General features: G+C 37.0%; 1 protein-coding gene across 1 annotated transcript; it reads left to right on the forward strand.

Moving 5' to 3' along the window:
• Positions 1-563: 563 nt before the first annotated feature.
• LOC149847559 (eukaryotic translation initiation factor 3 subunit I-like) lies at positions 564-15,243 on the forward strand. Its single transcript, XM_089998459.1, has 8 exons — positions 564-959; positions 3,026-3,241; positions 3,460-3,587; positions 11,185-11,304; positions 11,383-11,472; positions 14,431-14,517; positions 14,640-14,719; positions 15,039-15,243. Exons 1-8 carry the CDS (start codon positions 776-778, stop codon positions 15,112-15,114), a joined length of 981 nt encoding a protein of 326 aa, XP_089854585.1. The 5' UTR covers positions 564-775; the 3' UTR covers positions 15,115-15,243.
• Positions 15,244-15,792: the final 549 nt, after the last annotated feature.

Here is a 15,792-nt window from a genome sequence, read left to right on the forward strand (position 1 = left end):
TGACCTGGATTCTATCACTAAAAACCACGAAATGCATGGGCAAAAATTAGGCACTCGGGTCAAGGCTTGGTTGAAGATCCGAACTTGGATCTAGAACGAGGAACCAATCCAAGATCTGAGCCCACACCCATACACATAGGGGTGTCAACAGGTTGGTTTGGTTCAGACCCAGGTGGAATCAAATCCAGATCTGATTTGTGATACTGGTATCAGGTCTGGACCCGGGTCTAGTCAGACTCAAAATAAGAGAAACCATACCCAAATTCTATAAGAATAACGTGAAATAGGACCATGTCTGGTAAAATAATTTTTTTTTTTATGTTTTTTTTTACGTTTGAAAAATTACAGATCTTAATCGAAACTCGGGTCTGGAGAAGGTCCGGTATAAAATTTCACAAACCATACCCTTCTCCATATATTAATCGAACCCGTTGAACCAGACCTGGATTCCAATCGGACCTCCTTGTTTATCACCTAAATCTATAGGTTTGATACGGGTCGAGTTAGGGTCAAACCCGACCCATTGATACCCCTTCATATACATAGGTTTCTTCTCCGTTTCCTACGGTGTGCTGCTCGCTGGGAGTTGCAGAAAGAATTAGGGTTTCGTTCGCCCTCTTTCTCTCTCGTTATCAGCTACAAGGAAGAGGAGAAAAGATCTTTTTTCTTTTTTCCAGAGGATTTAGGGTTTCCCCCCATCTTCGATCGATCCTTTTCGTTCTCATCTTCCTTCTTGAGTTTTTTTTTCTAGGGGTTTAGGGTTGCGGTAGCGAAGATGAGGCCGATTCTGATGAAGGGTCACGAGAGGCCTTTGACTTTCCTTAAGTACAACAGGGACGGCGATCTCCTCTTCTCCTGCGCCAAGGATCACACGCCAACCGTCTGGTTCGCCGACAATGGCGAACGGCTCGGTACCTACAGAGGCCACAACGGCGCAGTCTGGTGTTGCGACGTCTCTCGTAAGCTACACGCCCCTCTCTTCTGCTTCCTTCATTGTTGCTTAGGTTTCTTTGATGTTCCTTATTTTTTTCGTCTGTTCATATTATTGATTGATGAAATTGTGGCACTCAAGAATTACTATTCTCTCAATCGAAAGACACTGTGATATTTGTTTGTAATTTTTGGATTGAATGTATGCGTTCTGGCTGGAGGATGAGATTAGGGCACTAGATCGATAGCGTTGCTCAAATTCAATTGATCTATCTGTTAAATGAGTCGATTAAATGCTATCGGCCGTTTGTTGCAACATAGTCTCTAGGGGCGAGGCTCCTAGCCTCGGAGTTTCACTCCTCTGGGAGGACGGTGGTAGGTATGGCAGGATGAGCCAGCGCGACCAGGTTTTCAGTCCCAGATGCTGTTTCTTTCGAAAAAAAAGTTTAAGGGTTGTAATTTGTATGCAAGGTGGTTGATACTCAAGGGTTAAAATTCAAAAGCCTTTTATGAGCTCTATCTCTAATGAGGCTCCCTATGGCCTTTCACGATCTGGCGATCATGGCGGAGCAACACATGATTCCAGCCGTCCGAACTACTTGCTTGGGAGCAAGAACCTACAAATTACTCACTTCATTCTTAGCACGGAGAAGAGACAGAGAGGGTTTGATGACTAATTGAATTGTCTATTTTTTCATTGAATCTGGCTTGTCATCTTATCAGATGGACGTGGGAATAAGCACATCAACCTGTGTTAGTACTTTAAATGTGATATGTGACTAGTTGGTACTGAACTTGTTGAGAATTATATGGATTTTCAATGGATAAGGAAATTTTATATCTTTCTTTTTTCTTCAGTTGTAGAAAATTTGGATGCATTCGGTGTTTTGTTTTTCTTCTTTCTTTTTAATGGTTCAGTAGTAGGAATTGCTGTGTTCTCTTTAGCTAAACTCTCAAACTACAAATTGAATTGTTTTCTGCATTTGAGTTATCTCATGCACCTATCTACTTTAATAGTCGTAAAGAGGGGATATTGCGGAGTCCTGGAAAGAAGCATGCAATTGAGCTAGTTCCTGCCAAAACTGTAAACACAAGGACAGGAGATTGAATGAGTTCTGAGAAGTTCCTGAGTGAGACTTATCGAAGTTAATTAGTTCCAAACTGTGACCAAGTTTTAGTTTAGACTTTAGATCTTCAAACTCGGCAAGTCAAAGGGAATTTTATGTGTGGAGAGTTTTCTCAGACTCTTGCCCTAATGATTTAATAGGCTGTAGTGCCAGGTGCAGATGCTGCCTTCAACTCAATTTTCAGATACTATTACTACTTGTTGTGGCTGATGTGTTTGTTTAATGTTTTACAAAGATACCTAGACGCTAGTACTATTCAACAATAATTTGTAATTTTATTCTTTCTCTATATTCATTTAAAAGATGGCGTTGCAGTAAAATGACACACAGACTTTTAAGGAAAAAATGTTCTAAAAAATAGAGCAAGATGATGAGGTACACTGTAAAGGTGTTTCAGATCAAACTTAAATTTTATTTTACAATAGGTTGTGCTATCTGAGCATGTTAAATTTCATTATGTTGAAATAATTAGCTATTGAAATAGTAATGGTTCAAATAAGATTGATGTTGCAGTGCCTGCCCATAACTTTTGGCTTAAGTGGAGTGTCGTGGCCACAGAGGTTGCACTACAGAGTGAATGTAAATGTTTATATCTTAACAGTTGGCATCAAATGAAAGAAAACTATTAGAAAACTACAACCAAACATTTTGCTCTAAAATTTCCCTACCTATATTTGATACAAATGTGTGAATCATGCCTATGACTACCATACTAACTTTCTTGCAATTTATGCTGTTATATGGTGTTTCTTATTTTATTCCTTTCCCTGATCAAGGATTCATATGTTTGAGTTCTAATTTTATTTTTTTGTGATGGGCTCATGATCCATGCTATGGTGCATTTGTATTTTTTACCTGCACATCCTTATCCTTTTAATAGATGATCTCTTTATTTCCAAATCCAATTATATATAAAAAAATCAATAACATGTGTTTAACTGGGTCTATATGTTGTGGTTTACATTCAGGGGATTCCAGGCACCTCATCACAGGAAGTGCAGATCAGACTGCAAAACTATGGAATGTTGAGACTGGAACACAGCTTTATTCATTCAGTTTTGATGCGCCAGCTAGAGCTGTTGAATTTTCGGAAGGCAATAAGCTTGCTGTGATTACGACAGACCCATTCATGGAACTGCCTTCTTCTATTCATGTGAAACTAATTACCAGGGATCCTAGTGAGCGTATGTTTCCTTTTTTTCTGCACAAATGGATTCATTTGCTGCTTTAGATGTGTCGTTGGGACTTGATAGTTGATACTGTAATGTACAGTAGTCATTCCATAACCCATCCATTTTTCTTGAGAGTGAGTGAGTGAGTCTGGACTCTCTGAGTTTATTATGATATACCAAAAGGTTTGTTCTCAATGATGGCTATTTCTTATGGTTACCTTACCTTTCAGAAACCATGGAGTCTGTGCTTATAATCAGGGGACCCCAAGGAAGAATCAATAGAGCTGTTTGGGGCCCCCTTAACAGAACATTAATCAGTGGCGGTGAAGATGCTGTAGTTCGTATCTGGGATTCTGAGGTACCTATCGGCATGCTTATGCTATCTTGATTTGTAAAATTTCTTGATCGTTGGAGTAAATTCTAATATTACTTTCTTGTATTGTTTAACACGTAAAATTGTAGCTGTTCCTAGGGAACTATACCCTCCCATAGACTGTGTAATGAAACAATCGGAAATACAATAAAGAAAAGAACCTAATAAGGTTCAACAAGAATACAATAAAGAACTATACCCTCCCATAGACTGTGTAATGAAACAATCGGAAATACAATAAAGAAAAGAACCTAATAAGGTTCAACAAGAATACAAAAGGAGTGCACAAACACTAATCCACCAAAGGATAATACAATCACAAAATGAGAATAAGCTCAATAGCACAACACTTACATAATAGCCACAAAGGGGCAACACAAAAGGTAAAAAATATATATTTGGATTAACAAATGCTTAAGAAAGCATTGACAAATATGAAGGGGAAAACCCCTATTTATAATGCAAAGGGGCGAGAATGGGGGCAGCCCAACTAGCCATTGGGCTAGCTCCCAACAGTCATATTTATGACTGTTGGGAAAAGTGCAACTGGAGTGTTGTGCGATCGTAGAATGCCATTGCAGTTGAAGGGAAAGTTTTATAGGACGACTATTAGGCCCACTCTACTATGTGGTACAGAATGTTGGGCTGCCAAGAGACATCATATTCAAAAAATGAGTGTAGCTGAGATGCGTATGCTGAGATGGATGTGTGGAAATACAATAAAAGATAAGATTCGGAACGAGGAGATACGTAAGAAGGTAGGCGTTGCACCCATTGAAAATAAGATGAGAGAGAATCATTTACGGTGGTTTGGACATATTCGGCGAAGGCCTAATGATGCTCCAGTTAGAAGGTTGGAGAAATGGGAAAATATATTAGTTAAAAGAGGTCGGGGTAGGCCTAGGAAGACATGGATGGAGATGATAGGAAATGATATGAATCCTTTGAACCTCACCGAGTACATGGCATTGGATAGAAATGATTGGAGGAGAAAGATTCATGTGGAAGACCCAGAATGATTTTCTTTTTTGGTTCATATCGCCGACCCCAATTGTTTTGGGATGAAGGCGTAGTTGTTGTTGTTGTTGTTGGGAGCAGCCCAACAACTGGTTGGGCTGCCCCAACAACTATATTACAATTACATATAAAAAACTATAAAAAAGATTTAAAAAAGAAAGATGAAACAACCTCTACAAGGCTGACACTTAGTGCATGTGTGAAATGACTGAAATACTCCCGAGGGGTATTTCAGTTTACATTAACAAATATATATATATATATATATATATATATATATATATATATATATATATATATATATATATATATATATATATATAACAACCCATATTTTAACACTCCCCCTCAAACTTACGGTGTGATCACCGAAAGTTTGCCAAGAAGAGACAAAAATGAGGTGAAGGCAAGGCCTTAGTGAAGAAATATGTCGACTGACATTTTGAAGTTACATAAGGCAATTCTATAGTTCTTCACAAAAATTTCTCTCTGACAAAGTGACAGTTCATCTTTATATGCTTGGTGCCTTCGTGGAAGGCGTGATTTCCTGCAATGTAGATAAAACTCTTATTTGTTACAACACATCTTCGAAAGACTCGAGATGGCTAAGCTGATATCTTTCAGAACACTCTAGTAGATAATCTCCATAATAGCTGTTGCCATGGCTCGATACTCAACTTCAGTGGATGATAGAGAGACCTTGTGCTACTTTCTACACTTCTAAAATATAACAGTCTCCTAAAAACACACAAATACCAATAGTTGAGACTCTATCATTATGATTACCACCCCAATCCGCATCAGTATAAACAATTAAATTTAAAGACAAAGGTAAGGATAAAAATACCCCTTCGGTTATAGAATTTTTGATATATCTGATAATTCGTAGAACAAACACTCATATGCACCATAGATGGTATATGTTGAAACTGACTGGCTGAGTGAATCACATGAGAAATGTCTGGTCTGGTTATGGATAAGTAGGTCAAAGATCCAATCAGTCGTGTCAACCTTCTTATCATCAAAAATACCATATTTGACAATAATATCTGCAACCAACTTCATTTGAGACAATATCCATACTCAAGGTGAATAAGCCACTTCAATACCTAAAAAATATCTTAGAAAACCAAGGTCAGACACATCAAAATGTTTTTTAAGAATATTTTTAGTTTCATCAATTCCCTTTTTGCCACTCACTGTGATGATCATATCATCTACATATATCAGAAGTATGACAATATCAGTGTTTGTATCTTTCACAAAGAGAGCAGTGTCGGTATAACATGACTTATATCCCAAGTTTAACATATTATTGTTAAACCCATAGTTTTAAAACTCATTGACTTATCACTCGGCTCGTCCTTGAGTAACTCGTGACTCGGTGGGGTCAACTCGGTGACTCGGTTGGGTCATGTTAACTTTATATTTTATTAATATATGTATAACCATATTTTTATATATAATATACACAATATTTATATTATATTTCATATAACATATGTTATATATAAAATATATTATACATGTATATATATGCATGACTCGGTTGATCCGCCCATGACTCAGTGCGATTCGGGCCGAGTCAACTGAGTCACTGGGTTGATCCAACGAGTTTTTAAACTATGATTAAACTTATCATACCAAGCTTTGGGGGCATGCTTAAGTTCATACAAAGCTTTTTTTAACCAAAAAACTTTTTCTCTCTCGATCTTAAGGCCGGGAGGAAGATCCATGTACACTACCTCATTTAGGTCACCATTCAAAAAAGCATTCTTAACATCAAGTTGTTAAATAGGTCACTTTCCAGTGGATACTAAGTCAATGAGTGTTCTAACACTAGTCATGCAAGCTAGTGAGCAAATGTCTCTTCATATTTTGTCCCATACTCTTGTGTATAACCTTTGGCCACCAACCTAAGCTTATATCTTTCTAATGATCCTTCCCCTTTGATTTTGACTTTATATACCCACTTGCATCCTATAGTCTTTTTCCTTGTAGATAATTGTTGAATTTCTCAGGTATTGGCCTTTTCAAGGGCTCCTAACTCTAGGTTAATGACATTGATCCATTCAAAAATTTATTTGACCTCTTTGTAGATGGATGGTTCATAAAAAGAGTGTATAGACCTAAGACATGCTCAATATCTAAGTAAAAAAATTTCATATGACACAAATCTTTCAGGAAGTCTAAAGGTTCTATTAAATTTTTTTAATGGTAGTTTCTCTTAGACTTTGGCCTTGAGAATACCTATCAAGTGCACATGGAGGGTGTTCCTCAGTTCTTCTGGAATAAATTTGTATATCCCGATTCTGGGTATCCTTCGTGGGAACACCAAAGTCATTATTATGCATATCATCAAGATCATCATAAACATGTATAATTTCATCAAAGGCTTGTTTTGGTAATAAATTAAATAAAAAGGAATACTCAAGGTCGTCCTTAGGCTTATCAAAATAAAAACCATTTTTATTTTCGAGAAAATTTATATATAATGTCATTTTTCTTATTAGAGCATCTATATCCTTTTTGGTTATTGGCATAAACAAGAACACACATTCATTTGGCTTGGGGGGATGATTTTTCTCTTTTTTCAATAAGTATAAAACATTTACATCAAAAAATTCTTAGTCTACCTAAATCTGGAGAAGATTGGTAAAGTTTTTCACTTGGAGATATGTTTTGTAAAGAGCATGAAGACATATCTTCAGCAAAAAACTTTTTTGAAACATTTTTTGAGATAAGCAAAGTTCTCGTTGTTTCAATGATACGACGATGCTTAGAACTCAACTAAACCATTTTGTTGAGGGGTATTTGAACACGATTTTTGATGTGATATCCCATTCTCTTTCAAATAATTTTTGAAATCATTAGACAAGTATTCTCCCCTTGAGTCCGATCGAAAAACGACTATATTAGTTTGAAATTGGTTTTGCACAATATTGGTAAATTATTTGAAACATGAGAATACATCAGATTTTTGCCTATAGAAATATATCCAAATATACCGAGTATAATCATCAATGAATATATCATAATAAGAGAACCCTCCTTTTGAAATGATCGGAGCCGGTCCCTATAGGGTTTAGTAGAAATAAAAGTTATAGAGCCAAAATGATTTTTTTTTATTTTTTCAAGAATACAATCATTACATATGAATTCTTTAATACAAGAGTCTTTAAAAAACAGGAAAAGAGATAATCTAGATACATTCACAAAAATATATTTTTCCTTTATAAGATTGCAAAAGAATTCTTTAGGAAGTTAAAGAATATCCATGTAGTAGAGATTTTTCCTTCTATTGCCTTCCCCAATCAGCTTCCATGACTGGCGATCCTGCACCCAACTTTTTTTTGATGAGGAGACCTCGTACCTATAATCTGATAAATTTAAATTGAGTTTTGGAACAATACTAACTTTAGATACTTGATTTTTTTTGAAATATTTGGAAAAGTTTCAATACTTTTAGTTTTACTTTCTAAATTAGTTTCATCGGCTGTAGAAACACAAGAATTATAAAATGATTTTGTGCATTTGGATAAAAGAGATTCTAAAGGAGTCATGTGAAAGGAGGCACCAGAGTCGAGAATACAATAAAGCGTACCTAGATGAGATATAGTAGATTACGGTGGCACCAAAAGTAGATGTAGAAAAAGTCTTAAGAAATAGTTGTAATGCCTATGTTAGATGGTAAATAAAATCCTTAAGATCTCCTCCTTTTATGATAGCTTCATCACCCTTTTTGGGATTTTTTCCACGGTTGCTACCTTCTTATTGAATTTAGGACATTTCGGTCTGATATGTTTCGACTCTTGGCAAAAGTGGCAAATAACTTTCCTCCCTCCTCCTTTGTTATTATTTTTTCAAAAATGAGGAGGTTTATACACTTTAATATTTTTGTCGGGTCTTGACATAGCGAGAACCTCATCACTTCCTTTAGTCATGCCAAGTCGGGTCTCGACTTGGTACACCTCTTCAATAACATCATCTAGCATGGTTTTAAAACTCGTTGACTCGTCACTCGACTCATCCTTGAGTGAGTCGTGACTCAGCCGACTCAACTCGGTGACCCGACCAGGTCATGTTAATTCTATATTTTATATAAAATATATAAATATATGCATTTACTATGTATATTTTATAGTATTTTATCAATATATTATATATAATATGTATTATATTATATTTTTTATAATATATTTAATGTATAATTTTATTAATATATGTATAACCATATTTTTATATATAATATACATAATATTTATATTATATTTCATATAATATATGTAATTATATATAAAATAGATTATACATGTATATACATATGCATGACTCACCCATGACTCAACTGGGTCAACTCAGTGACTGGGCTATTCGGGTTGAGTCAACCGAGTCACTGGGTTGACCCGACGAGTTTTTAAACTATGTCATCAAGAGAGGTGGTAGTGGTCCTATGTAAAATGGTGGACCAAACTTGCTCAAATTCAGGTCTTAGCATGAATAAGAACGTAAATGAGTGTTCCTCTTCAAGTTGCTTTTGCCTCAACTCAATAGCGGAATCATTCCACTTAGTCTCAAATAATGTTAGTTCATCCCAAAGTGGTGACAGGGTACCATAGTAATCTCTCACACTCTTATCACTTTGTTTAGCAATACAAATTTTTTCTTGGAAAAATATTTTTGTGCCAAATCTTTTTGCACAAACATTTTCTTGAGAAAAATCCAAGCTTCACTTGCCTTTTTGAATTTAACTATACTTGCCACAATTTTAAGTTCCATGCTATTAAGAAACCAACAGAGAATTTGGGTGTTTTCGGCTTTCCAATCTTCCACCTTGATGAGATGAGTTTTTGAGTACTTTTTATCTTTCTTCGTCACCATCTATTTTAGTGAGAACGAGTTGTGGGTCAGATGTAGTTCCACTTACATGTCCCCATAACTTCTTGCCCTTAATATGGTGCTCCATAGTGGCGGCCCACATCAAATAGTTGGAGTTGTTTAGCTTGAATGCGACCACCGTCATGAATTCTTTTTCGCCCATCTTGATTTGAGAGAAGCAAGGCTTTGTTGAAGATCCTTTCTTTGCAATAACGTTCTTTTGAGAAACTTTACACAATCCCAAGAGCCAAACAAGCGAAAATACAATAAAGAACCTAATAAGGTTCAACAAGAATGCAAAAGGAGTGCACAAACACTAATCCACCGAGGCATACTACAATCACAAAATGAGAATAAGCTCAATAGCACAACAAAGGGCCAACACAAAGGTAAAAAAATATAGAATTGGATTAACAAATTCTTAAGAAAGCATTGACAAATATAAGGGGAAAACCCCTATTTATAATACAAAGGGGTGATAATGGGGGCAGCCCAACTAGCCATTGGGCTAGCCCCAAACGGTCATATTTATGACTGTTGAAACAGCCCAACGACTAGTTGGGCTGCCCCAACAGCTATATTACAATTAAAAAAAAAAAGAAATTTAAAAAAGAAAGATAAAACAGCCTCTACAAGGTTGACACCTATTACATGTGTTCAGTTTACACTAACAGATATATATATATATATATATATGTGTGTGTGTGTGTGTGTGTGTGTGTGTGTGTGTGTGTGTGTGTGTGTGTGTGTGTGTGACAACCCATATTTTAACAGACTGGGCACAAATGATAGGTGCGTGAATGTTAGGTGCCATCAGCTTTTAGGGCCGCACCATCTGACATTATTATCCCAATGAGAACTTGTTGTGGAGTCGGTACAGTGATGAGCCTTTCTTGTGCAGCACTATATAGAGATGAAGGGTGGAACAATTTTTTTTGATGACGAGGAACCTTTGCCTAGTACCGGGTCACTTAATGGACCCACCCCCCTGCGATGTAAACTCCAGGTGGGGTCACCGGCACCCAACCCTTACGGAGCCCGGAGGGTGGAACGAATTGTGTCAAGATTCAACCTGTTTAGGGGCATCTTTCTAGGTTATTCAGGTGTCAGAAAGGTAAACAAAATTGATCATGTGGAAAGGGAGTTTGGTTTTAATACTGATCCTTTAGTAACAGATGTAATAAATCTAACTTGGTGCTTGGTGTATTAATCTTTTTTGGAAAGGGAGTGTGCCTGAGTTGCTTATTTCATGGGTAGGCTGGAGCCAAGCAGCTGCACTTTATAATTTGCTATTTTAATCTCTATAGAAAAAGGTGTATGGTCTCAACAAATTATTTGAACTATTCAATTGTATTCTTGCATATGTTTATTATTATTTTTTGTTGGAGTCTATTGAATGGAAACATCTTTGAGCCATTTAGGCTTGCTTAACCAATTGGATGAAGTATTAATTTGTATGCTGATTGTTGAAAGGTCCTGTGTTTACTTCCTACTTTATATGCAATGGATGTCAATTCTTCGATGATGAAGTTTTCTGTATTATATATAAAACTCAAGGCACATCTGGCTGTTTAGTTGCTGAGCGAAAGGACCAGTGATTTCTATCATAAACCATGAACAAACCAATACTTCTTTTTGGTCCCAATTTTCTTCTGGCCTCATCTGGAATTGTCTCCCATTCTTGTAGACTGGAAAGCTCCTCAAAGAATCAGATAAAGAAACTGGCCATCAGAAAACAATAACGTCACTGTCGAAGTCCTCTGATGGGTGTCACTTTCTCACTGGTTCACTGGATAAATCCGCTAAGGTGCCATCTGTAACCTACTTTTTTTGTTTTGGAGCTATTTATTTTGTATCTTACTCATATTTTTGGGTCTATCACCAGCTTTGGGACTCAAGAACTCTCACACTTATCAAGACATATGTGACTGAACGACCAGTCAATGCTTGTGCAATATCGCCGCTTCTTGATCATGTATGTATTTTCCACCTTATTATGGTTTCTTTTATCATTATTATCTGTTTAATATGGTTTGCCAAACACGTGGAGGTTTTGCATTCAAATTTAAGAGTTGAAGTCTTCTGATGCACTAAATATCCTTAACTGTTCTTGGTTTATACTTTTCTCTAACGATGGAAATTGCCTACTTATATTGATGCTTATCTGCATATTTCCAGTGAATTTTTTGACGGGAATGTAAACTTCAATTTGCTTTTCTACTTTAGACTGCTAAAGTTTCTGTGTTGATGTCATTATGCATATTCAGATGTGTAAATTTCGATTTTTCTATTGGTTGATTTCCAAGAAGTTTAGACTTAATCACTTGCAGTTGCTTGCATCATAAGTGTTAAATCATTTTAAAGGTGCCTCATTTTCTTATCTGTATTAAGTTTGAGATGGGGGCATAATCTCAGTTGTGGTACTCGATGTAGCCTCGGATGTGTGATGACTTGAGTTTTTTATTTTTATTTTTTAACATGACAAGGCTGAGTTACAAATATGAACAAACTTGGGAAAATGTCTGAAAGAAATGCTAGGCTGTTTGATCATCAACTTTGTACTAACTTGGAGCATCTATGGATGGAATGTTAATTACTACTTCGACGCGAATAAACAGCTCATTCAACTAAATATGTTTTAATTATACGACTCTCTTTCCTCTCAAAAAAAAAAATTAGAGGACTCTCTTGGTTGTCTATTGATGCAACTTTTCTCAAAAATATTTTTAAAAAATATTTTTAATAAAAAATTGTCAGATGTAAACCGTGCATCAAATTATAAATAACCGGTTCACACTAGTGGTGAAGTTCGGGTCAAACTCAGAATACGGGTTTAACACTTCGTACTCCAAACAGAACAATCTTTATTGCCTTCAAAAGAAAAAGTAAACAAAGCGCACTAAACCTATTACAAAGGTTCAAGCAGAAATAAAATTATTACAACCCAAATTAATTAAATGGCCTAAGGCCCTAAAAAAAAAAAATTACTGGGCTTCGTTTGCTCGCGATCTAGCTCCTTTTGTCCGCACGTGTATGACCCTGATATGCTTGTTGTTGTTGCTCTGAAAATCGAGAAGTTCACAGCCACTTGTAAAACTCAAAACTAAGACAAGAACGAAAACAACTAGACTATCTAATCCAGTTAAGATTAGTTACAATAAAATAACTGTTAACTGAATAAAAAAAACTAAAATCTATATGTATCTAAATTTAAGGAAAAGAAAAAAATCTAAGCTAAAGAAGATTGACTTGCCAAATCATGATTTCCGAAACAGATTTTTATTTTATAACTCAATATGTAGCAAAACCGAGATCTAACTATGTTAAACTAATACCGAAAAAATAAATTTACTAAACTAATACCTATTACTAAACTAAAGAAAACATTTAAAGCACACAAGTCCAACTCAGCCGTGCCCTACTAGAATCCGATCAACAGATCGGTTTGGCAAATCAAGTGGGGTTGGCAGATCAGCCTGAATTGATCCGATTGCAGATCGGGTCTGATGGTTCGGCTCGGTCTGATCTCAAATCTGCTGGGTCAGTCAGGCCGATCGGCAGTTCTGCAGGCCTGTGGCTGACTGGCTCGGCATATCAGGCATGGCCTAGTCTATTGGCTGATCTGGTCAGATCAGGCTTGGCCGAATATGCAGGCCGATCGGGTCTAGTCTGCTGGCTGTTTGGCTAGCAGATCAGAGACAGATCTGGCCTGCTGCTGCCAGCAGATCAAGTGTAAAAAAAAATCAGGCTGGACTACATATGCTGGACTGATCTGGTCTGGTATGGTTCAACGCATCAGATTGCAGATCTGATGGCTGATTAGCTGTGCAAGGCTGGCTGAACAGGTCGGCCTTGTCTACTGGCCTAATGCTCGGCTGGCCTGATCGGGTTCAAGTGGGGCTGGCAGATCAGTCGGTTTGTCGGTGATATCAGACCAGGTATGCTGATTAGCTGTGCAGGGCTGGCTGAACAGGTCGGCCTGGTCTACTGGCCTAATGCTCAGCTGGCCTGATCTCGGCTGATCGGGTTCAAGTGGGGCTGGCAGATCAGTCGGTTTGTCGGTGATATCAGACCAGGTATGCCGATAATGGCATATCTGATATAAAAAACCAGACATTTTTTTTTCTTTTCAACAAAATAAAAACTACACTACAATGCTAAAAAAACAGATTAGTATGTGCAACAACTACGAAACTAAAACTAAGCTATATGCAAAATAAAAAAAGCTACTCTATATACGTGCAGAAATTCAGAAAAATTAATCTATGTACAGAAAATACAAAGAAAAGGAGGAGAAGAAGCTTACCTTGGGTTCACTTCCGATGGACTAGGGAGAGCAGAGTGGACTTTCCTCTTCTATCAACGTGTCTCGCACTTCCAATCGAAGAAAGGAGAAAGAAGAGGAAGAAAGAAAGGAGAGAGAGAGAGGGTGGGGTGGGGGGCGTGATTTCGAAGGAGGGAAGACGCCCCCCTATCTCAAAACTATTATTTATAATAGTGGGGTTAGGGTAGAGAGGGACTTTTTAGAATTTTTTCTAAAAGATATTCTGATTTCCAAGAACTTTAGAAAGCCTCCTTTAAAAAAATAATTTTTAAAAACCTGTTAGAAAAAAACTAAAAGATACTAAAACACAAGTGGGCCCAAATTGCTTATTTTTTTCTTTAATTGCGATAAAACACAATCCTGCAGGACAATGCATAAAAATCAACTAAACACAAGGCTTTTAATATTGATTCTGCACAATATCATAAATACAAAATATATAAAATTATAAATAAAATATGCATGATCATCTACCTTAATAAAAAGAAATCTTGATCTATTTGTCTCCACTATGTAGAGTCTCGGCCAGTGGTGAAGTGTTCAATTTTACCTGTCAACGGATTTTATGTCACTGATACAGATCTTTCCTTTCCTCATTATCATCTGCAGGTGGTTATCGGTGGTGGTCAGGATGCATCACATGTAACGACCACAGATCGTCGTGCAGGGAAGTTTGAGGCAAAATTTTTTCACAAGGTAAACTTTTCTATCCTACCGCCATACATCAGCCCATGAGTGATGCTACTTATTGCATGAGAATACGAGAGGGAGATTGGAGACTGAGACTGATTTGAAACTAAATTTCACCATGCCATCAGATCCTTCAAGAAGAAATTGGTGGTGTGAAGGGGCATTTCGGACCAATCAATGCACTGGCATTCAATCCTGACGGCCGGAGGTATGCCTTCTCCCCCAATCTTGCTCTCCTTTCCATTTTTTTGGCCTGGGGTTGTAACCTGCAATACATTGGGTGTTCGGAGTGGGAATTTTTAGGGATTACCTGTATTAGTGTATTGTTATATGTATTCACATTATATGCAGCGGCGCTGCATGGTGGGCATGCAGTGACCTGCTTGACAGCCACCCATCTTTGCATTTCTCGAGATGGGTATGGTGTCCATCTTGAAAAATGTTGAGATGGATGGTCATCAGCAGCGCCGCTGCATAAAAAAATGACTTGTTATATTTACAATCTGTATTGTTTGTTTGATCTGCAGTTTCTCCAGTGGTGGTGAAGATGGATACGTGAGACTGCATCACTTTGACCCAGATTACTTCAACATCAAGATGTAATCCCAGAATCCAACCAGATTGGAGTTTTGTAGCCTTTATTTATATGTGTCCTTTTTGATACGTTTTGTATCTGGTTGCCTTTGTTTTTCTGCTATCAAATACAAGGGAAGAACATCATCTGTTGGACAATTTGTGCCGGCCCCATATTCATGCATTGGAGGTAACCTGTTGGAAAGAAAATACCATAGTATGGCCGTTTGTGATGCTTTGATGGGTAACTTGTCTTTTGACAAGGTTGTTTCCATGCTAGCGCCTCTGAGGACAAGGGGGAAGCTCATGGACTTTTACGCTGCCAGGATAGTGAAAGTATGGCCCTTGTTTTTGTTATGAGGATGAATGAGAAATTTTCACTTTTAAAGGACAAAAAAAACAGAATTTCCAAGATTATGGATGTTGACCTGAGGTCACTAGACAGTTTCCAAAAAAAGTTTGACCCATATAAGAAATTTCAAAAAGAAGTCGATATTTGGAATTAGGGTAACTGGTTGGCCCTTGAATGAATTTTTCCTTTGTTTATCAATATGGGAGAAACCCCACTACTGTTTTGATGAATGATGGATATTAAACAAAAAGATGAATGAACGTTTATGAGTTTCTTCAAGGAGCCAACTAATATTTTGATCAATTAAATGTGAGAAACGTGGCGAAATTAGACTACCAAACCGACGAATTTCCACA

The sequence above is a fragment of the Nuphar pumila genome, chromosome 2, assembly GCF_984573655.1.
Source record: "Nuphar pumila chromosome 2, dmNupPumi1.hap1.1, whole genome shotgun sequence".
Taxonomy (NCBI): domain Eukaryota; kingdom Viridiplantae; phylum Streptophyta; class Magnoliopsida; order Nymphaeales; family Nymphaeaceae; genus Nuphar; species Nuphar pumila.

Coding starts and splice junctions, on each gene's coding strand:
- LOC149847559 (XM_089998459.1), top strand. CDS start 776: ATGAGGCCGATTCTGATGAAGGGTCACGAGAGGCCTTTGACTTTCCTT. Junction 3,242..3,459: donor TACCAGGGATCCTAGTGAGC/GTATGTTTCCTT, acceptor CTTACCTTTCAG/AAACCATGGAGTCTGTGCTT. Junction 3,588..11,184: donor TTCGTATCTGGGATTCTGAG/GTACCTATCGGC, acceptor CCATTCTTGTAG/ACTGGAAAGCTCCTCAAAGA.